The sequence below is a fragment of the Oryzias latipes genome, chromosome 14, assembly GCF_053564925.1.
Source record: "Oryzias latipes strain Hd-rR chromosome 14, Olatipes_Hd-rR_3.1".
In the NCBI taxonomy this organism is placed as follows: Eukaryota; Metazoa; Chordata; class Actinopteri; order Beloniformes; family Adrianichthyidae; genus Oryzias; species Oryzias latipes.
Genome location: NC_136250.1, coordinates 11,103,750 through 11,126,844, shown reverse-complemented (window position 1 = coordinate 11,126,844; position 23,095 = coordinate 11,103,750). Strand labels below are relative to the sequence as shown.

The window sequence follows — 23,095 nt, the reverse complement described above, 5'->3', positions numbered from 1 at the left end:
ATTATTTCCATGTTTTTTTATGTTTAATCATCAATATTCAGTAGGGGGTACAAACTACAAACAGACCCTGACTGGAGAGAAACTTCTCCCATCTTACCACACTTTACTAACAGATGGCACATTAACGTCATTTGTTGCCTTTTTGTGCTACAGTTAGATTTGAACCGAAAGTTAAATAAAAACATGAACTTTGAAAGACAACTGATTGTCACATTAACATCTAGGGAGGTTTAAAATACTGAATATTAATATAAAAAACAATAACATAGAAGGTATTTCCACATATTTAAACCATTGTGATCCACAGCCTTCATTGCTACTGGCTTTTAAAGGATTTAAATGGATCGATGAACAGTTTTAGCAAAGAAAAACTGGCTGCACATAAAAAATGAACTTCATTAAAAGCTGAAGACTCTGCTACTTAAAGATGTCCACACTTCTTCTGAGCGAGTTCTTTATGTATGCCCCATCAGGCATCAATATACTTTATTATAATTTAATATATTAATTTATTTGACATGTCTCAACATGCTCCAAATTTGTCCATTTGTCCCTGCAGTTTTTTTTTAATCCCAATCTAGACAAAGTCATGCTTCAATGGAAGGAGTGTCCTTCCTCTCATCGTCTGAGGATTTGACAAATACTGTTGCATATTGATCAGTTGTGGTCAACAGCCCTGGAACTGCTGCTGTGCTTGGCTGCGGCTCTGTGAGACCAGGAGCTGCTGCTGCTGCTGCAGGAAGCTGATCACCTCTGGACTTCTGAGCAGAGACTGAAGGACACAGACATTTCAACTCGATTTCAAACGCTAAATGTAAACAAGTCTGGAATAAATGCAATGCAGTAAGTTTCAGATTGAGATCAAACAACTTAAGATAATACACAAAAGTGAAGTATAAATAAGTTTCAGTCCATCACCGCCATAAATAATATTGTCAACATAGAGTTCTAATATTTTTACTGACATAATAGTGAGGTGTATTTAAATAAAATAATAAAACCTTTTATTCCTTTTAAGAACACAAGAAACTCTGAATTTAAACTTTACCCAAAATGTGTCAGAACTGAAAAAAAGATCTGGGTCACAATTAAAAATGTCAATTTTAAAATTAGTTTTCAGATTTAAACAGCCCAAGAAATGCTGGATTCATAGCACGTTTATCTACTAGAATTATCTTAATTTAAAAGTTGATCCATGCAGCACTTTTTACCAGAAAAAAGATCAAAAACTCCATCAGAAATTATGATAAAAAAACTGATTTAAAAGAAAAATAAACTAAACAAAATTACAACATTTTTCCAAACTTAAAAACCACAAATTTATCATAAATATTACTGTAATTTAGACAAAAGGAAATAAAAAGTGTCACTATTTGTATTTTCAAATGTTTTAAAGTTGAGTTGAATTTTTGGAAATCAAATGGTAGCTGCACACTCACAAAATCTAGAATCAAACACTAGACTGAGGCTTTTTACTTGAACACAGGAAATGAACTGAGCTTTTAGACACTAGATCTATTATTTAGTAACGCGTTTGTGTTTTACTGCTTAACCTGTAATGATGCACCAACTCCATCCGTCTCTGATGCTGCTCAGACTCACCAGTCTTTTCTGATTCAAGACCTGCTCTATCAGTGAAGGTCTGGCTGGTCGGTCCCCCATGGCACTCAAGCGTTGTTTGTTCACCGACACGGGCCGCTCTTCAGAGTTCTCCTGGTCACAAACCAAAAGAGGCCCAGTGAGGTCTGAGAACACTGTAGGCGGATGTTACTTATATGACTTTTTTAAAAAACATATTAATAACATTGGGTTGATTGTGAAAGACTGCAGGACAACACAATTGCCTTTGTGAATTGACAATGATAAACACCAAACAGATGTTAAAATGCCTTCAAATCAGATTTCATCATTGTACCTGGAGGTCCACAATAACTATGAAAAGTACTATAGTATTTGTTTTCTTTTTTACCAACCATCACCATGACAGGCTGCCAGTTAGTATAGTTTTATTGTTTGTTTACTTGTTTTTATGTTTTGTTATTTCCTATTATTAACCTGTTTTTGACAGGCATCTTTTTTTTTTCATTGAAATTAGTGCGGTGGCGTGCTTGCTACTCCTTTTTGGACTATTTTCCACCACTTTCTGAGTCTGAAGCAGTCGGAGTGTGCATTGTTTACACGTCACGTCGCTTGGCAACAACAGAAAGCGAGCGGAGATGGTAGAGAAGACCGTGGACCACCAGAGTTTGCAGGACTCTGAAAGAATTTTTTGTTTTTTGTTTGGGGGTTCATTGTTGCATCTGTCCTCTTCTAAAGAGTGACCTTCTTGAGTGGGGTGGGGTGGGAGGGGAGGGTACTGGCAGGAACAGGAAAAGAAAATAAACAAACTGATCCGGCTCCTTTCTGGGATGTCCCTGAGAGTCTGTGACTGTGGGGGGGTCAGAGGAGGGTGTAACAGAAACTGGAATCCATCATGGACAGACTATGACTACAAGGCCTTATTAGACTCCAAATAGCCTCATAGTCAACAGACACATCATTGTGTCATCTGTTTCTTGTTATCAGTTTGTTTTTTGAGCTATGGTGGTAACAGAGCAATTTCTCCATCGTGGGAGCAATAAGAGTTCTTTCTATATAGCATTTGTATGTAATGTAAATAACTTTAGTTGTAGTGTGTATGAAAGAATTGCTGCACATTGATCAAATCGAGTTGTCAAAATACTTTATACATAAATTGGTTCGTCTTACATCTAGTTTCCCGCTGGACATGGCCTGATCACTCTTCTTTTTCTTGTACTTGTCTTTGTACATCTTGTTGCGGTGTTTTTTGCACATCCACGGTTTCCTCTGCTTTGCCACCTGCGTCGTGGTCTCTTTGCATCCCTCATAAATGCACTGCTTGGGGGCGTTGTCCCCCTCCGAGGTCTCCTCGTCGTTCAGCTCCTCCGGGCTGGCTGCGCTGTCTCTGGGGTCCGACGTGTCCAGAACGTCGCTCTCTTCGTCCGGATCGTCCGCGTCGCACGACGAGGCATTGTTGTCCGGCTCGTGCAGTGTTATCACGTTCCTGCTGTCGACAGCTCCGCTTTTGCTCACATAGTACCTCTGCCCGTCCTTAGTAAGCAGCAGAGTCGAGTCTTTATCTTTACTCGCGGCTGGAAGCGTGTTGTCTTCTTCGCTCATGACTGGAGAGCAAAACTGCAGCGGCGCTCCAGTCAGCTAGCAAGCTAACTGCTCCTTAGCGTAACCTTAACGAGCTAAGCAACTCTCTACTTAAACCCCACAAGACAACGTTTTGTATCAAACATTTCACTTATTTATAGAAAAATATGTATTTTTCTATTTTTTCTACATTGTGACCCAACCACTGAAATTCATAAATTCTAATCGGTCACAGTTACAAATATGTTTGTTAAGGGATCGCAGCGGCGCCTGTCTTCTTCTACGCACCAGTTGAACAATACTGTGGGTATAGTGACACCTAGGGGTCAAAATATTATTTACACACAATAAAAAAAATAACTCCGATGAAAATGGTGTTTTTAACATGTTCTTGTGGCATTTTCTCATGACGGAGGACATGTGTACACAAAATTAAGATTTTGATGTTAATTCTTAGATCAAAATTACTGTCGAAAATTTCGTGTCTGAGTATTTCTTTAGTCTTATCATTATGTCCAGACGCAAAAATTCCATTGGAAAAAACTAGGTGTGACACAGAAGCTTCTATGACAAGCCACAAACTCCCTTCTGTGCTGTATTCGGATCCGTCTGCTTGTAGACAACTAAATGGTAAACTATGTTTACTTGTATAGCACTTTACTACCTTCTGGCCCAAGGCTTTTTGCAGTCACAGTCCCTTCACCCCTGTACACACACATTCACACACTGATTCTGCTGAAGTGTCCTAACTAAGGACACTTCAACAGGCTGGCCAGGCTCTGAACCTGTGATCTTCCGATCAGGGGTCAAATCCATACCTCTGATCCACTTGCAGACAAATTGACACATGTACGTCTTTGTTTTCCTCGTCTGAGGTGACATCTGGTTCATCTGGATAACTGCAATATTGCTCGTTATTTTTGTTGCACCAGTAAGGTTCAGTTGGGGTTGTAAGGGTCTGTATTACCAATGGGTAATGAAGGGGGGCGGGCTTACTCTGCACTAACAGAACCACACTCAACTTATAGGCGAATTTCTAATAAACTACTGCTGCTCTGCAGAAATTATGTCTTAGAAAACAACAAATTTTGTCTAAAAATAGCATAATCATAATTTAAAGACCACTGGGAACGCTTTTAAAAAAGATCAAAAGATGAATGGAGTGGGACTTTAATTCTACCAAAACATAACCTATAGAAAGCAAAGGTATTTTTTTTTTTAAAAAGAGCAGAAAATGTTGTTTTTCACCATGTATTTATTATTTCTATTGTTATTGACAGGGCATTTAAACAGAGGTACAGGTATTGGCATTTGGAACAAACTGTGATGTGGTGGTGCAGCTGTGAGAGCACTTTGGTAAACCACTTGTGCTAGAGAGTCTGGACTTCAACAGCACAACAAATTCCATCTGATCTGCAGCCTGTCATCATGTGACCTGAAGCAGAGGAAAGTGAGACGACTTCTGCTAGATCCCAAACAAGAAAAAGAAAAAAAAAACTATATCTGCTCTTCATCTTTCTAGTTAAACATCCTGTTAACTGGCAGAAATTCCATTGTTCTCTCATTGTTTCCACACTATTTTACAGCTGTCACAGACAAACAACTAGTAAAGAAATATACTGTTTTAAGAACTATCAAAAAAATAAAACTGTTATTTACATAACATATTAAGAATTCTTCATCACTAAACTCTTTGTCTCATAAGAATAGGCTACTGTATGTCTGTCATGCTTTCATCTGAAGAATGAAGCTATGAATGAGGTTGTACAGAGCAGAAATAAACCCTCCCACTACCTTTCAACTCTTACGAACAAGTGCTGCTGGTTTTCAGACATTCAAACCCTCTTCATCTTGTTTGTTTGTATAAAAATGTCCCCCATATTCCTTGACAGTCGTCGTAACCTTTCTACACTGGAACATGTCTATGATTTACACCTGTAGATTTGGTAAAAATGAGGAAAAGTGAGTCTTGAGCAGAGTGGTTGTGAGAACATGTGCGTTGAGGAAAACATGTCAAGTCTGCTACAAGCACCCAGATGCTGCTGGGGTTTCGTGTAACAAGCCGTCAGAGTTACAGATAACAAAGCTTTAAGTGGAAATAAAATGCACCATTATTGTCTGAATAGCAGTCTGTAAACTGAAAGCTGTAATCCTGCCATTCAGTGTTCCAGAAAGGCAACGTCAGCAAAATGTGAACAAGAGTCAAAATCGTTCTATTCCTCTTCCTTTAGCTCTGATTTTGCAATAATACTTCATTCATAAAGTCTACCACAACCTTTGTTCTATTTCTAGACACTTCTTTGTTTTTACTTTCCATCATACGCTCAACACAACAACACATTTTCTATTAAAAAGGGAGATTCATATTTAAAAAAATGCAGTGAAGAAAGTATGAATAAATAAGGTTCAATAAAACATGAACATTGGTCCATATTCTCGTATTGCCTCGAAGAGCCATTCAGTCTGGACGACGTTTCCATGTTTAGCCCGAATCATCACTTAAAGGTCAACAGTGTTGTTGACCTTTCTTGCTCCTTGAGCTGTGCAACATGTGCTCAGATGAGAGAATATTTGAAAAAAATAAAGTCGTCCACCTCACTTCACACTTATTACCCTCTTCGTATTGTTTATTTTAGATATTTTCTCCATTTCATCAATCTCCCGTCGGGGTTTAGGGAAATAGTTTTAGGCGGTATTTGCTATTTAAATTCACAGATTTCTTTTTTTTTTTTCTCTGCCACAGTTTTTATGTGTTCTTCTCCAACATTGGAGGCAAAGACAGCTCCTGGATGATGAATCTTTCTTCTCCTTCTCCCCGCCACATCCTCCTTAAAAAGGTGAGTTGGGGGAGTAGATGGTGCTGACTGAGCTGATGGAGATGTCATCTGAGTCCGATTGGGAGCTGTGGTCTGGAGAGGGATTGGAGCAGGGGTCAGGGGTCAGTGAGAGGAGGGGGGCTGGAAGGCCAGAGAGACAGTTGGGAGGCTCCGCACGTTGAGCTTTTGTTGTCTTTTCTGTATTCACAGTCTGAATCGTTTGCGGAGGTCGCCGTTTTACATCCTGGTGGCGTCCTCGTCTGAGAACCGGCCTCTCCTTATCAAAAGGGGTGGCCTGGCGGAAACAAAGGAAAACAGTCTGATTAGAGGTCAAATAAATTAAAAAAAGGAGACTGAAAACCAGTGGACTGTCAAAAGAGGAATTAAAAATATTTCTTCAATTTTTTTTTTGCCATTTAAAACAGATTTTCGGTTATCAAAACTCTCAAATGTGCTTTATAGGACACAATTGTCAGCAAATGTAGGAATAAGTGTGTGAACTAATTCATGCATCAAGTTCTTTATTGTTTATTCTTATTCCTCCTTTCACTCGTGCCACTGCTGACTAGAGTCCTCCAAATGAAGGAACAACGTGCACATCAGAAGTGGGGCAGGGCAAGGTGAACAGCAAGACCGGTCACAGGAAGCAGCCAACCGGGATGCATCACAAGAAGCAAGAACAAGATAAAAATAAAAAAATAAAACTATGAATTGAAACAAACAAGCAAGTTAGGCGAACATTTTTTCTGAAAGAATAGCACTTCAAAATACAGATCATGCAAATATCTGATTTCGTCCCCAAAATCTTTTTGCTTATTGCGTGCATGAAGATGCAGTTTTGCAGGATTTCAAGTGATACAACAATTTAGCGACCAGACAGCAAAATGCAGGAAATGACAGGTGAGCGATCTGTGCATAAAGCGAGGGTGAGTTGTAGGAGTTAAAAACAAAAAAGCTGTACATATAAAATTGCATTGTTCAGACACAAACAGTCAACAAAGCAGCACTTAGGAGAGGGGATTGGAAAGGTAAAGGGCACTTTTGTGACTTCAGGCATTGATGCAATCCTGTCTCCATGGAAACCTGCCGTACCTTATCCAATACATGGCCGGGTGCTGGTAGAAATCCAACGACCCAGATCTCTGCATAGAAAAGCTGTCATCCAACTGAACAAAAAGAGAAACCAGCACAATCAATCCATCTGGATTCTAGCGTAAACCACTTTTCTTTTCTGTAATGACTCCATCTTCTGAGCCGGCTTTACGAGAAGTGTCTTTTTTCATGATAACTTACAGAAATGACTGACACGTCTGCAGTGGTGTCGTTGACCTTCGGATTAGTGTTGAAGTGCTTCTTAATCTTCCCTGCTACTGACAGCTGGTGCTCGTTCTCGCATAGACCTTCATTCTGTGTCGAGCAAAACAGAAGAAAATGTTTCATGGGAAATAAAGCAGTAGCAGGAAGAAGCTGCTCTGCCAGCGAAACACCTACAGTGACCCAAGGGTGCTCCAGCACCTGAAGGGCAGTGTATCTCTGATCCACCTCCACCTCCAGCATGGATCGGATCAGCTCCTGCAAATTGCAAACCACGGCACCAATTTACTCTCTCTGTTAGGTGATTGAAAGTTTGTCCACAAAACAGGAAACTGCATGCAGAAGATCTGCACCTTGGCGGTCTCTGAAACGTTATCCCAGTACGGAAAAGGAAATTCTAGTTGGCCCATCAGAATCTGATCAAAAAGTGCTTCTTGATCATCGCTGCACCTGCAAACATTTCCACATGAAAGAGGATATGAGAAAACAGCACAAGCATATCAAGCAGAGGCAAAGGGCTATTCTATTACCAACCAGCAGGGGGGCTCAAGTGTAAACTATAAATTCTAACTTTAAGTGAGCAGAATCTTCAGATCCTGGAGCAGAAACTATAATTAGCAAACTACTGTAACAGCTAAAAAAAACAAAATAATCTTTTTAGGGCCGAGTGTTTCCTGTGACCCTTCCAGACTAATAGGCTGGAGGCATTTAAATATTTGTAGATGAAATGCTGTGGCAATAGAAAACAAATTTCTGTTGAAATGTGACAAATATGAATATAAATTCAGCAATTTGTTACTTTAAAAATAACACAATTGATTTTTTTAGGCAAATAATTCTGTTAGCCCAGTAGATTTTGTTTTAAGCTTACCCTCGAAATGGTGGGAAACCACATAGTAAGATGTATGTGATGACTCCAGCTGCCCAGATGTCCACTTTAAGGCCATACCTGTGTAGTTAAAGTAAATTAGTTCAGGATACAGGTGTTGAAAGATGAGTCACTTGCTGACAAGATAGGCTACCAATGATTTGTCTGCAATCAAGAATCTTCTATTAAAGTGCGACACCTTCAGCAGTGATTTGTCTGCATCATCTTACCCAGTTTCTGAAATAATTTCAGGTGCTACATATGTTGGGGTCCCACAGACGGTGTAGAGGGGTCCATCAACCACAGTCGCCAAACCAAAGTCTCCCAGTTTCAAGCTTTTGCTGCCGTCGGCATGCTCATACACCTTAAGACAAAAGGGTTCCAGTGTCACATCGAAATCAAAACATAATGGTTATTTTTGGCTAATTCTTCTCAGTTGTTGAAGTATAGGACAATCTGGGTTTTATCAGAAGAGAGAAGTCAAAGTGTGCAGGAAGTGTGAAGGCAGCAGGAATGAGTCATCCCTCTGCGAGAGTTCAGAGTGAGTAATATTACTTCATCGTTCATTCAGAAAGCCAACAGGAAACAAGAGCAGGGAGCGGTGCACTGCGGCAAGATATATAAGAATGTATAGTGATTGAACTCACCAGCAGGTTCTCTGGTTTGATGTCTCTGTGCACAATATTCAGGCTGTGGAGATATTTGATGGCATTGGCCAGATTGTGGAGCATGCCGCTTGCATCCCTCTCTGTGTATCTGTTGGCAGAGGTGATGGCATCGAACAGATCTCCCCCCTGTGTATAAAACATAATGAATATGACGGATGTCATGCTGGAAAAAAATAATGCATCATCTGTTCTCAGACTAAAACAAAAGCAGACCGTTTTTCACAGCTTCAGGTTTCAGTTTAGTTTTGTTGATGAGCTTTTGGTGAGGAAGTTCATATAGCAGCATTATTTTTTGTCTTTTTAGCAGCTGGAGGAATAATCTGCATCCTTGGTTGAAACATCTCCTCCCCCTTGTCTTCATCATTTTTATTTCTTTCAAATTTTGCCCTCGTCTTCTTCTCTCCCATCTTTATGTCTCCAGCCCTGAATGGACTAACTGGAACAGAGGCTTAAAATAGGCCTGGATGTCTCTCCCTTCCAACTCTGACTCAGATGGACTGTCACAGCTCGACCTGGACAGTGACTGTTGTTTAATTATAAGGACTGTCAAATTCCACAATTGAGCCTCCGCTGTACTATCTTCTTTTTTTTTCCTACCTCTTGTGTGGATACGCAGGCATTTAATTCTAAGCGTGAGTTTTTAACATCTCATTTGAAAGGAAGGACATTAATAAACTGCTGGTAAATGAAGTGTGACTTCAAACTGACAGCCCTGTAAGTGTTAATTAAGGATTTGTTGTTGTTGTCGTTGTAATGCCTTATGCTATTAAACTATAGATTTATTGAGGGAAATGTTTGACGGGTGCAAGACAGCTTCATTGTGAGGTGAAGTTAATCAGATTTAATTCCCGATGATGCTCACAACACGATTGTGAACACGTTTTGTGTCACACAAGGAGGATTTCTAATGACCTTTAAAAAGAGCAATTGAGACTCATCGGGCGCAAAAAGGCAACACAACGATGACGTGATGGGTCAGGAAACAGGAAACGAATCAGTTGTTCCTTTTAAAAGAACCTTTTTTCACTTACCGTGTATGACTCAAGATTTTATTTTTAAAAAATTCACTTCTGTTCAGTTATGCTTCAAGAAGCTTGGATTTCTATTTTTTTTATCTTTGTCAATGATGATGCTATTGTTGACTCCAAAATTGGGAGGCATGTGGGGAGGGAAATCATTTTGATAGCTCCGCCCCTAGTCAAATCTCAAGGTAAAACAATATTGTGAATAATTTTTAAAGGGGATTTGGGACAAAAAATTAACGATTTTCTTCCAAATAAAACTGTGTAGTGGTAAGACGAATTAACAATCATTGCAGCTCTACAAAGATTTATAAAAGAACTGTGTTGTGGGTCTGAGAAACATGGTGGCGGTGGTATTATGAGCTGGATGTTTTTTCAGCAATAATGTCTCATTGTTCAGAAAAAATATATCTTTTGACTGCTAACAGCACATTCTGAAGAAACAATATTTATTTTCAAAAATCATAAACATTTTGTAACACTTTCTGTAAACAAAATTCAATTAAAAACAACTAAACTTAGCAGAGAAATGTGGAAAAAAATAATCAGGAAGACAAAATGTTTTGAAACGTTTGAGTTGATTTCTCAAAACACTGAGCAGAAGCATTTTATATTTTGAAATCAAATTTCTTCCAAACCAAGAATAGAAAAAAATTCAATCGGCTGTTTTTTAAATATTTTTGTATCTAAATGAAAGTATTGCTATATACACTATTTTGTTAGATTTAGTTCTTAACTATTTCTATAGAGTTGACCATCTTCTCAGTAGTGAATGATTGTCATTGCCCTATCTATTGCCAAATAAGTGTCTTTCCAAAATGAATCCCAAAATGTCAAATTATTCTCCAGCACATTTTAAAATTATCTATTCAGTGCAGCCATTAAAACAGAAATGTGTTATCTACTAAGTGAAAAAACGGACCTATGCTTCTTTTCTTTCTATCCTGGCAGCAACTCTGTCCACCTCGTTCATCCACAGCTTTCTCTCGATCCTCCTACTTTTGGACACCCTCACTTGTACGCACATTTCTCCCACAGATTGCCTCTCATCTATATTCTGTAGTACTCCACGCCACAGCACGAACAGATGGATCCCATTCCTGGCTCCTAAATTATGCACAAACATTTCTTGACTCAGAAAGCAAGAGAGCGACTGAAGAATGTGAGCAGAGTAGCCCCTGGGGCCACAGACTGATTCTCGCAGTCCCATACTGTGCAACTTCGTCATTTGCTGCACAGTTTGCTTGATGCTCCTCCGACTCTACCACTATTTTTGCACTTCCCAGCTGCACTTAAGCTCAAATAACGGTCACAGCCCATTCGTAATGTAATGTGTCTATCAGGATAGATGGTATGTAACATATTTTCGTGGGAAGACAAACCTTAACGAGTTCCATGACCAGGTAAAGCTCGTTGTAAGTGTCCACCTCTTCTATGAGTAAGACAATGTTTGGATGTTTGACCCGGCGGAGGATCGCCACTTCATTTTGGATCATGTGTTCCTGCAAAGCAAAGATTTGCAAGGAAATTACAGATTAGTTTCACGGACTGAATTATTCAAACATATTTGCTTTTCGAATGAGGCTAAAGAGGAGATGTAGAAGATTTTAAAAAGATAAATTAGATTTAAAACTCCACTTTGAACTCACCTTGCCTCTGCACTTGCCCTTGTTGATGATCTTGAGCGCATACTCCCGTCCAGTGGAGAGCTCAACACATTCCCGTACTACAGCGAAGTTTCCATCCCCTATCATCCGCCCCACCTTGTAGCGGTCTGATATGTAGGATGGCACTGCTGGAACCTCATCTGCTAGAACCTCATCTGCAGTGAAGAACCATCAATCAATTCATTGTTGTTTGTTTTTCATTTGCTGATAGGCATTTACAATGAACATAAACTTGAGATAGATCAATGAGAAAAGGAAAAACGTTATTTAACCAATATAAATATAAAACAGAGCTTCGTTAGAAGAACATTTACTTCTTTTTCTTTTTTTTATCCCACAGCAAACGTGGTGGCAAAGCACCGAGATCTTCAACGATCAATCTGGCAAAATCAAAAATTGTATGTGCAACCAAATGGTGATTCAAAATGCAGTAATATACAAACAAGATTTCTATTATTCATGAACAGATTTGAAACATTTGGCAGCTTTTTTTTTGTTTTGTTTTTTCATTTTAAGCTATGGCTGTAAGGACAACTTCATCAAAGAAATAACAGAAAATTCAGCTTTTCTTTGGAATTAGGATATTTTAAAAACTGTATGATGAAATCCACACAATTTCTTTTTTGTAATATTATTGTTTTTATGAGATATAAAGAGCATACGTTATGATATATTGAATGATTTTGACTTGTCTAAGATTCGATCCTCACATATTTAAAATGGATTACCTATAATGTGAAGAAGTAATTATCAACAATTTTTTTTCAATACAGAAAGTACTGATAGTCATTTTAAAAGTGAATAACAACAGATGAGTTTTGAAAATTAGCTAAATTCTTCCTGTCAAAAGTATTTTACAGATTTCATGGAAGCTGCCGCTTTGAAAAATAGCAGGAAAAGCCCTTTTACTGCCTCTAGTGGAAGGAAAATGCACTACAGGGCAGAAAACTGAAGTAAGTTTTATAAAATGGGTTTTTAAGGAGTTTTGATCATGATAATGAAATAGGGGTCTCAGAAATGTGTGTATCAGATGTGATACAAATGTTAAGATATGATTAAATAAATGATGGAAATTTTAAAAACTTTTCAGAAACCTAAAACAAATTAATTTAAATTCTTTATCTCAGTATGACGGTGTGGGAAACCAGCATGGAAAGAATTTATAAAACAATTAAGGCTGTTAGCAGGATTCAGACAGCAAGACACTTTGGTGTTTTACTCACCTTCAGAAATGAGTTCATCACCATCTTCCACTGTGCTGGGCACTTTAGCAGGTGACAAAGAGCTGGAAGAGTCCTGGGACTCCTGCAAAGAAAGACACAACAAGAAAAAAAAACGGGATTATCATATTTCCTTTTTTTAATCTATACAAGTCTATTTCAATGTGCTGAATCTCTAATTTCCTAACAAGCAGAGCAATTTTTTTTAAAGAGGAAACATAAATATAAACAAGTTACTTAAATTTCAAGTGGATGTTGACTGAGGACCACATCATCCAAAAGATGCTTCGGGCCTACATGCCCTTATTGTAGCTTCCCTTTATTCTTCACTTTAATTTCAATCAAGAACATTAAAACACAGCTCTTTGAAACACTAAGAAGATTGTTTTGCACTGGTTAGAAAGTAAGAAGTCATTGATCTGTTTAAAGACTGTTTATCTGGTCGTCATGGAAGCAGCAAGAATGCAAACCAAGTTCATAGTCTCCTCTCCTTCATAGTTTCCTTCACTGCACCTTTAATATCTTCATTTATAAAACAGTTTTATTTTAAGATGTCTTGATATTTTGTTTGAAAAATAATGGATCCCTATCAGAAGAGTTTAAATAATGATCTGTTCTTTCCAGACCTTAATCTCAAGATCATTGGTTAGATCCTAAAATAAAAACCCCACTGATACAGTTGGGAATTGCAGCCTTTGAAATGACGAAAATGAACGTCATCCTTCTCTCTCCAATGGTTGTAAATTATTAACAAGTTTTCCCAGTAAACGTTGCCTCTATGTGAGACATGCCGACCCAGTCCTTGTGCTCAGCTTTCTTTGGATGTTGAATCCTTTGATTTCAGAGATGAAAAATGTTCAAAAAGAGCTTTGAAGCTGTCAATGAAATCACAATGGCTTCTTTTCTGAGTACGTTTAGAGGCAATGACCGCAAAATAATTTATTCATTTAAAAAAAAAAGATTAATCAAAACAAATACCTTAAAGAAAAACATTGTTTTTGGTCAAATACATTGTGGCAGAAGAAGTTGCTTGGGCCTGAAAAGGTGGATTGCTAGTCTGGAGCATTTTAATTGTGTGTTAATACAACCATAAAAAGTTGCTTCTTAGTGAATTGGTTAAACTTTTATGACCTTTTCCAAAAATGATTGTGTTTTTTTGTTAAACCTTGAAAAATGTTATCCCCAAAACATTCCATGCAACACGAGCTATGCATGTTTACACTGTTCTCGGCAACGCATGTTCACAAAACCACTTTCAATGTGTGTGAAAGCGTGTTAATGTTCAACAATCTGGCGTTCATGCATCACTACGCAAGTTTCCACTTCCATTTTCCGACTCTTCGTACAAAACGCACAGGCATTGAATGATTGTTAAAAGTTAAACCAGGTCGAAGTTTGACCAATCAGGGACTTGGATTTGGTATAAAAGTATGGATGACGCCCAGCTTTTTTATTTTTACAGAAGTGCCGACCGTTTTAAAATTAATCATGGAGAAGTATTTAATAATTGTGGTTTGTGCGCAGCTTAATTATGTGACACCAAATTAGTCATATATTGTAATAGAGCTGTAAAAGAAAAAGCCTGGAGCAAGATTTGTGAGATTTGCACCGCTGTGATATTTTCATCAAGAGTCTTCCAACTCCAGTTGGCGAACATGCACTAGTAAACGGTAAAAAAAAGTCTGGTGTGAAAATAGCGGAAGAGAGGACATCCTAACAGAATCATACCAAGATGGGACACCAGAACTTGCCCCTGAAATCTCTGAAAACCTCCTTTTGACCAATAAGACTTAAGTGGATATTTTTAGTCAACCAAACAAACCTCCACCAAAAGTCCACTGTCAAGCATGACAGTAGGGTGTTGATAGTTTCTGTCTGTTCGGTAACCATAGGACCCAAGCTACTTACAGTTACTTAGATGTCCAATATTAATACCAAGATGATAACATGTCTTTCATTTTTTTAAGCATAATGATCAAAAGAACTGCAGAAATGCTACTCAAGTACCTATAAAACAAAAGGAACACGAAGGTTCAATGAGCTTCAATTTGACTGAAACTCTGTTGTGGTTACAGTGAAAAGGAAGTCTTTTAAGCCATTGAATCACCATATGAGCTTAGCTTTTCTGCCTCAACATGTACCAGTAAGTAAAAAATTACTATGCTAAAATATGTGTTTACTTTAAGTGTTATTTACATCCCTAACAACTGCTATGAACAGAGTGGTTTTATTTTCTGATATGTACAAAGGGTTTACTCATTTCTCAGAAACTAGAGAACTGATTTGTCCTCTATCACTGCCTGAGTGGCTGTCAACACTCTTCCTCATCCGTGCTGCTGCTGCGACCTGAAAACTACTTAGCCGAATGTAGCTGTGAGTCAGACTGAGTCTAGTTTATGTAATGCTGGGTTTTGTCTGGCACTCATCCCAGAAGAGGAGAGCCCACCTGAAACCCATAAAGACAACTGCCGTCATTTATCTCGGAAACCTGCTTCTTCTCTTGCTTTACTTTCTCCTCAGGACTCTGGCATTGTTGTGCCCCGATCACGCAACCCGCCCTGTCTCATTTTGAACTCCTATCTCTCTCTTTTCCTGCCACGCAGGGAAACAAAATGCTGTTGCTATGGAAACAGCCTGCAGAGACGAGAACAGCAGCTTATGAGACTTCCAATGTGGAAACAGGAGCCCATATATGGTCATTTCCTGTCTGTTGGCTGGGGGGGGTTCAGTTCATCCTTCGATGAAAATGTTGTCTCTTTCCTTTATACGACAGATGAAGTGACAGACAGAGTGAAGGGCGATGAAGAGGAGAGAACGCAGGAAAAAAAAGGTGTGGCCTTTGTTAAAAGTGAATAAAGATTTGGTATGAAATGATCAGACCTTCCATCTTTCTCATCATTGCACCACAGATCAGATATTAGATTACTGTTAGCTATATCTCTGCACCCCTATTCTAGCAATGACTCACTTCAGTGAAGAATACACAGATGAACCTTCTGGTTGGAGGCAGGGCACTTTAAAATCTCAATGGGAACACATAGTTCAGAGGGTGTCATGTCTGACCTTAAATGTAAAAAATCTTCACAGAAATAGATATGTTGTAGCACAATAACGCTGGAAAAAGGACGGCTGGCAGCTGGAGTGTGGAATTAAAAATGCAGCACGCATTTACATGATCAAATTCTGTTTTGTCTCCTGGGCTGCTGTCTGAATCTGGTTATGAAAGGAAGACTCTAGGCTTTTCTTCCAGCTGAGTTTCTTCTTACATGCACAGAGCATCCAGCAAAAGAAAGGACACATTGTGTTTGTTTGCTTTAGTGGAGGAATCCATTAAATTAAGCCCTTAAGACCAACATGCATTGTCCCAGCTTGACTGTCTTCATTTTAAAGGAACAAAATATAACTTTCCTCTTTATTTTGTCGTCTAGACTGATAGGGAACATAATCAACTTGACTCTCACTGGTAAAAGATCAAATCTCAGTGGGGGAGTTGTGTCTTGCTGCACTGCCACTTGCGAATAGCGAGGGCTTCAAATCAAGTTTGTCATTGACTGTAGATTCAGGGAATCATGGGATTAAATGCTCATGGGAAAATTGGAAGAAAAACAACAGGATGGGATCTTGGGCAAGGAAAAAAACTAATAAAACAAGTCTAACAGCTACTAGGATTAACATGCTTGCAATATAAATAAAAACTTCAATTAAAAACCCAAAATGAGTATTTATTTCTTGTCAATGTACACAATTGCTTCCTTAAAAAGTAAAGTGTTTTCCAAATGCAGTAAGATGTCTGAGAGGACAGGAGAGATGAATGCACTTCTAAATTTCTAATTGTGCTTTAATAGCTGTTCTATTAAATACAAAAGCTTATTAAAGACCCAAATCATTTTTTGATCTATTTTAAAATTGTTCGGAGTGGGTTTTTAATCATGATTATGTCATTTTTGGGCAAAATTGAACAAAACTGCCTCATTTTCTGAGACATTGTATCTGCAGAATGGCAGTAGTTCATCAGAAATTGGTGTGGAGCAACCCCACCCCCCTTCCCATTATTGAGAGCTCTCTGTTTACACTTTCCACTGCTAACTTACAGCCCCTCACATCCACAACCTAAAATTACCAGTGCCGTACAGTTTTCAGCCAGATACCAGCTCGGATGAGGAAAAACAAAGACGTACATGGATCTAATTGTCTACAGGTGGATGCATCAGAATTGAAAGTGGGAGCAGGGAGCTTGTGGCCCGTCCATTGTATTTTCTATATGATAAATTTGCTCTTTATCAAACATTTTTTTTCTCTGCTCTTGATTTACAACAATATGAAAAATGAAATACTCAGAAATCCAAACTTGAGCTTCATTTCCTAATATATGTCATCATATGTATGTCATACATCATCAGAAAAAAAGCCAAATAGCATGTTAAAAAAACAACAAAAACAAAAGTACAATTTTCATGGGAATGAGTCTTTCATTACAATGAAACATGGAGGATTGAGAGGAAAAATAAAAGACCACAAATGAAAATGAAATGAAAATTAGTTTAATGACATCAACAAATAAACAAAGAAAACACAAACAGAGAGAAATGTGCATGAAAAGGACTGGCAGCCTTGCATTAAAACAAACTCTATGCTGATGATAGAATACTTTTAGTAATAGTCACAGAAACATATTCATTTCCAAAAACTGACTTGACTTGGTCATCAAAATCATCTCAAAATTCTAAAATTGCTGCAGTGCCATTCAAAGCTTTCTCATGCACAGCCACCAGCCTTCATGGCAAATGTGAAAACAAAATGAGACATGTTATCTAACAGAGTCAACACAACATGGAGTAAGAAATATATTTTACAGTCAAAATGAACAAATACAAGCTGTGGTGACAACACACTGACATGGATGAAGGAAACAATGTCAGTTGCACAGTCGGGATGCACGCATTCATCCTCAGTTTAGGCTTTTTCTCTCTCACACACGATAAAGTAATGAATCACCGACTCACAAACAAAACAACAAAAACAAATCAAAGAATGAAAATGAAAATAAAAAACGAGCATGCAATTCAATGGGTTATGGATATGACTTAGAATTGAAAGCAGCAAATGGTTGGTGCAACTTTTTGCTCCCCTCTGTTGTTTCAGAACAAGTCTCCATTTTTTTCTATTACAACTGTCTATTGCTTTAAGACGGAAAACATATATTACCATAATGTGTCTGGAATACTGTGCAGAAATAGAGTAGGACATTGTGAACTCAGCCGTTTTCTTCATGCATCAGTTGTCATTCAAGAAAAAAAGGGTAGGGGGGGTTAACAGGGAGCATGGAGCGTATAAAAATGTTCATCTCCAAGCAAACGCTGAGTCTTCTCATCAAAATGTTTGTAAAATGTTATGGAACGCATCTCTGTGGGAATACAGCATGAAATGAAAAGAAGAAAAAGGCACAATGCCTGTTTGTTCTGCTCGAGTGAAATATGCGCCATCAGTTTAAGCTGCAACGGAGAGTCTGCAAGCATTTATATGTGGAGTCTGGTGAGGTGAACTGTTAAATGCATCAGCCGATGTAGGTCACAGACTGTGTGGCTGCTTATGAAACAGCTGCTATTTAAATTCATTTTGACTACCATTTGATAAATATACATACGCTTTATATTTAAGGAACATAAAAAGGAGCCTATGTCTTTACTATAAGGAAAATAACAATTTTAATCTACAAAATGCTTAAAAGAATTCACAACCAAAAACAGTAATGGCATCATGGTCTTGATGCCTTATACTAAAATATGTTTCACCTAAAAAAATAAATATAAAACATTGAGGATTATGTTCCCGTTTGAAATTAACGTTCTTTTATCGGGAAAGGAGCAAGACGCATAGGCATGTCTGACTGAGAATGGCTTGGAGAGAAACTATCAGGCAAAGTGAAGGAATCGCTGACAGGCTGGATGGAAAAGTACGACGGAAAAAGAGAGAATTACATCGTAATAAGTCTGAAGAATGTGAGGCTGCAGATTGAAGAGGAGAGATAAGAGGCTGAGCCGCTTCCTTGCCTCCTTCCAACCAAGCCGTTGCAGTTTTGACATTATGTGTCAGCGAGTACGAAACCTCCGTAAATCTCTCTTTAACAAATGCGATCCATTCCTCAAAAAAAAAAAAGGAAATATAGGAATATCACTTCCTTACCACAGCTTCAACACTTTTCACAAACTAGCTACAGCAAAAGGATCACAACAGCGATTGCCTGTTTAAAGCAAGTGCCTCAAATGTTTTCTTTGAAAGAGCAAGGAGTTTATAAACGTGTCCACGTGCAAACCCGCTTCCTCACAAACCTGGGATGTATGGTGACCCACTTTTTAATGAATGTGGAAGATCCATTTTTCTTTTTTCAGTTCTCAGTAGCTGCAACCCAAATCTGATCTGTTCCTGCTGGCCTGGCTGACCTTCACATCGAATCAGCACAACAATATCGCTGATGGACTCAAAAGCCGGAGGCCTGCACTCTTCGGCATCCTTTGTGAAATGTAGCACAGGAGGGAGCATCCTAAGCTCTCTGTTGAGCAACGCACACAGCCATGAACAGCCAAGCACATCAATTATTCACAAACCACTCAATTATCAATTTCTTCTATGAGAAGATATTGACTCTGAAAGTCAATGGTCATGAAAGACGGCATCTGTAGCATAAACCACATGGCCCTTGAGAGGAATATGTGGGTTTGCGTTACCTTGAAGTGGATAGTGGAATATGTTTAAATCAGACTTGTTGTGGAATGGCAGAAGGAGAATAGAAATCACACTCCTTAACTGTGTTTTCATAGGTGAGAAGCGCTTTTTGAACTGGTTAGACTCTAAACTCATAAGCTATGTTCACACCGCTCTGGGCAACGGGCGTTCAAGCGACCACTTTAAAGGAAGTGTTTCTGCAAACGCATGTAAATGAATGTATTGGGGTTCCTTTTTTATGTTCACACATAGCCACGCATGCTTCAACAATTAGTGGGGTCTATGTACAAAACACGCGACCTTTGAACCACGCGTTGAAAGTTAACAAGGCTGAAATTTGATCAGTCAGGGACTTGGATTTGGTAGTGACGTATGGATGACGTCCCCTTTAATTCACATTTGAAAATTGATAATGGAGGAGAAATTGATAATTGCGGTTTGTGTCCGGCCAGAATTCTATGACACCATGTCTTTCATATGTCGGAAAAGAGGCATGAAAGAAAAAGCCTGGAGCAAGATTTGCACTGCTTTGACGTTTTGCACCAAGCCTCTTCCAACTGTAGGTGTGCTAGTAAACAGTAGAGAACAAAAAAGAAGAAGCCCCTCCCTGCTTGTCTGGTGTGAACCCATGTTTAGAGCGTTCTTGTATGTGTGTCACATGCCCGGTGTGTCTGCTTTAGTGTTTTCTGCAAGCATATCCACAAATATCAACACAGTTATGTCTTATGTCAATACAGTTTACCGTACCTAAACAACATGCATCTTGCAGGAGCTGGTGCATGCACCTCCTGTGGCTGCATTTCTTATTTTCCTCAAAAAGTAATTATGAATTGAGCACAAGGAAGCAAATTTGCAGAAGGCTGCCGACTGAAGAGATGCTGAGAACATACTGAGCCTGATTAGGATTAAAGCTCACCAACATGGTTCAAGCTGTGGATTAAGAAAAGTTGATCTTGAATGCAAACGTGCATGCAAGATGCAATAACATGTATTATTTGAGAAGATTTGTGATGTGGATTTAAAAATAGGAATCCCTTGAATTGCATGCCCCTGTGGTCATTTTGTGCTACGGCATTAAATGCCTTTCAGTGAACAGTATTTTTGTGAATTGAAACCAATAAGACAGTACTCTACAAAGAACAAAAATAGCTCAAATCATCAACTATACTCATAAAAATAATTCTAAATTGTTTACATCAATGTACAAAATAACAGCGCTTGTAGTCATTCTTGTATTTACACCTAATTTTGAACAAACTGCATGCTCACAGATCAGGAGATCTCTACAGGTCGGCAACAGCAACAATTACTGGGAGCTAACACGTGCAGGTAGAGTTCTCCATGAGAGACAAAAGGCTAAAGGTCAATATATTAGTGTCCTAACATGAGCCCTCCATTCTTGGATTCCCAGAGCTGCACCGGCTGAGGCCAAAGGTGGATGCTCCAGTCTGCTCTGAGATGCTACAGATGTAAGATGGTGCTTCTTCACATTCTAACTCTAAGATGTGGTCGGCCTATGCTCAGTTGCAGCTTTGTCCTTATCCTGAGAACATAGAGGGAATGTGTTACAAGCATGAGTGTCACTAAAAGGCTACTTGCTGATTGTGTGTGAATGTCTGACTACTGAAGTGCCGGCCTGTCTATATTCATTTTTTTTATATTTTGGACTTACCCTGCGTTGGCTGAGGCTCCCTGGGCTGGTCGGAGAGGGGCTGGGAGATTTTCCGGAATGAGGAGTCGACTGCTGACTGGCCGGCATCCCATTCACTGGAGGGAGAAGAGGAGATTAAAAGTAGAGCATGTGTTGGGATAGGAAGGAGCGAAGCGAAGAGTCATATTTCTTTAAATATGTTTTTCAGAACAGTTACATTAAAGGGGCAGCCCACATTTCTGCCCTCAGCATTCCTCCATTCACAGGAACGAGGAGAAGAGGGAGGAGGAGGAAATCTAAAACCATTCTGCTGCATGTTTAGTGGAAACCACTGTTTTTCTTTTGCACGCCTGAAGGTCAACAGTTTTGATTGAAAAATTATTTGCATTTTTTGTTTTTCCGGCAGCAATACAGAAATCCAGCAGCATCATTTCATTAAGCTAGACATTAATCAACCTCTACAACATGTGAACAAGGGTGAGAACCTTAATGGCATCATTAACCTGCAGCAAATCATGAGCCCCGATACCTCAAAACACCAGCTGCTTCTCAGCAAAATGGTACAGTGAAACCTTTATCACCCCAAAACTACCAAAAAAAACAAAATAATGAGGGAAGAGTTCATACCCACTTGACTTATAGGCTTGTGGCATTTTTCAGATCGTCTTTACTCTGCTTACGTGAATGGCAGCATTTGCAGCCTCAAAGATTGATGCATGTAAAGACTGAAAGGTTTTCTGAGCCGATCTGACTTAACACTGGACGATTTTCTGACACTTGCCAGACTTTTTCCTTAATCTTTTGCTTCTCTTTTTTTCAGCTTTAGTTTGTGGGATCAATCTAATCTGAAATCCACCAAGATCAAAGAACTTCCAAGGATAAATTAACAGACATGGACAGATGATGTTTTCTTTTTTTTCTCCTTTTTACCAAGTTGTTCCTGAACGCATCCATTGACAAAATATGTTTAATTAATTAAAAAATTAAAACCATCACTAGTATTAAGCATAAAGCCAGTTTCTTATCGACTCCTCAAACAGATCTGAGAACCCAACAACTGAATCCGCCGTTAGTCAAGGTCATGTATCCGCAAACCGAACATCGCCCGCACATTTGGTCCGGCGTTCACGGCGGAAAAACCCGCAGCCGCCGCCGCGTCAAAGCCTCCTACCTTCCGCTTCCAGCATGACGCACAGTGTTATTCCGACGCGACGCAGGGAGAAAGAGCGGCACCTTTGCAGAGCGCTCCGTCCGGCTGTGGTAGTAAACTGAGATGAATGAGAGACAGAGCAGCGCTGTAGTACACGGAGAGGCGGAGAAACTGCTTGCGCAAACTCTGACGCGCGCGGGGACCAGAGAGATGGAGAGAGCTGGATAACGGGATTTGAAGATGTGCAACATCTAAAGAGACGTTTTTAGCATTAGCTCATATATTCCTACAGCAACAAGGGTTATATTTTCAACAAAAAATAAAAATAAAAATAAAAGGATGTTTGAACTCTGGTACTAATGGGGAAGATAAGGACACATATGGAAAGCCATTTGAGCATTTATTAAAAATAAGAATAGAATAAAAATAATTATTTTGTCTTTTTTATTAAGGCTCAGTTAGGTTTACGTTTGAAGTTCAAACGCTTTAAGGAAATGTGAAGACCATATAAACATCAATCATTTTGCTCACACTGTTTCTCTAAACATAAAGAAAGGGCTAACTATATATTGTAACGATTCATTTTAGCAAAGATTCAATTCTGATCATAATTTGTTGTCGATGATACCATTTGTAGTTTATATTGGTTCATTTTGAACAATCCGTTTCGTTTCACTGGCCTAAAATCAATCCAGGACATCTTTAGCTAAAAATTCAACCAGTGTGACTCAGCGATAAAGTGTAAATTAAATATGTGAACCAACAAACAAGTAAATAGGAATTAAAGGCAAATCAATTTAGTTTGATAAAGTTCCACACACTGTTGTTTTTTTTTCC

General features: G+C 38.8%; 2 protein-coding genes across 4 annotated transcripts in view; both read right to left on the bottom strand.

The window, feature by feature from the left end:
* Window position 1: 1 nt before the first annotated feature.
* On the bottom strand, window positions 2-3,456 carry rfxap (regulatory factor X-associated protein). The gene is made up of 3 exons (XM_004076200.4): window positions 2,749-3,456; window positions 1,603-1,713; window positions 2-772 (listed from the first exon to the last, which is right to left on the bottom strand). Exons 1-3 carry the CDS (start codon window positions 3,178-3,180, stop codon window positions 668-670), a joined length of 648 nt encoding a protein of 215 aa, XP_004076248.1. The 5' UTR covers window positions 3,181-3,456; the 3' UTR covers window positions 2-667.
* A 940-nt stretch (window positions 3,457-4,396) lies between these two features.
* dclk1a (doublecortin-like kinase 1a) overlaps window positions 4,397-23,095 on the bottom strand; it is a 50,260-nt gene continuing 31,561 nt past the window's right edge. For 2 of the 3 annotated variants that reach the window (XM_011483309.4, XM_078930791.1), the window contains 12 exons: window positions 21,130-21,224; window positions 12,738-12,819; window positions 11,497-11,669; window positions 11,230-11,349; window positions 8,805-8,951; window positions 8,388-8,521; window positions 8,161-8,238; window positions 7,643-7,739; window positions 7,467-7,547; window positions 7,269-7,382; window positions 7,068-7,141; window positions 4,397-6,270 (listed from right to left, as the gene is read on the bottom strand). In XM_011483309.4, coding sequence (XP_011481611.1) covers window positions 6,213-6,270; window positions 7,068-7,141; window positions 7,269-7,382; window positions 7,467-7,547; window positions 7,643-7,739; window positions 8,161-8,238; window positions 8,388-8,521; window positions 8,805-8,951; window positions 11,230-11,349; window positions 11,497-11,669; window positions 12,738-12,819; window positions 21,130-21,224 — 1,253 coding nt within the window. In that variant the 3' untranslated portion in view covers window positions 4,397-6,212. The remainder of the gene's footprint in view (window positions 6,271-7,067; window positions 7,142-7,268; window positions 7,383-7,466; window positions 7,548-7,642; window positions 7,740-8,160; window positions 8,239-8,387; window positions 8,522-8,804; window positions 8,952-11,229; window positions 11,350-11,496; window positions 11,670-12,737; window positions 12,820-21,129; window positions 21,225-23,095) is intronic. The other variant, XM_020708784.3, reaches the window with a different exon arrangement.

Excerpts from the sequence above, each read along its gene's own strand:
- rfxap (XM_004076200.4), bottom strand. The coding sequence starts at position 3,180 with ATGAGCGAAGAAGACAACACGCTTCCAGCCGCGAGTAAAGATAAAGAC. Across the intron at positions 1,714-2,748 it reads TGTCCAGCGGGAAACTAGAT|GAGAACTCTGAAGAGCGGCC; the intron begins GTAAGACGAACC and ends GTTTGTGACCAG. Across the intron at positions 773-1,602 it reads TCTTGAATCAGAAAAGACTG|TCTCTGCTCAGAAGTCCAGA; the intron begins GTGAGTCTGAGC and ends TGTGTCCTTCAG.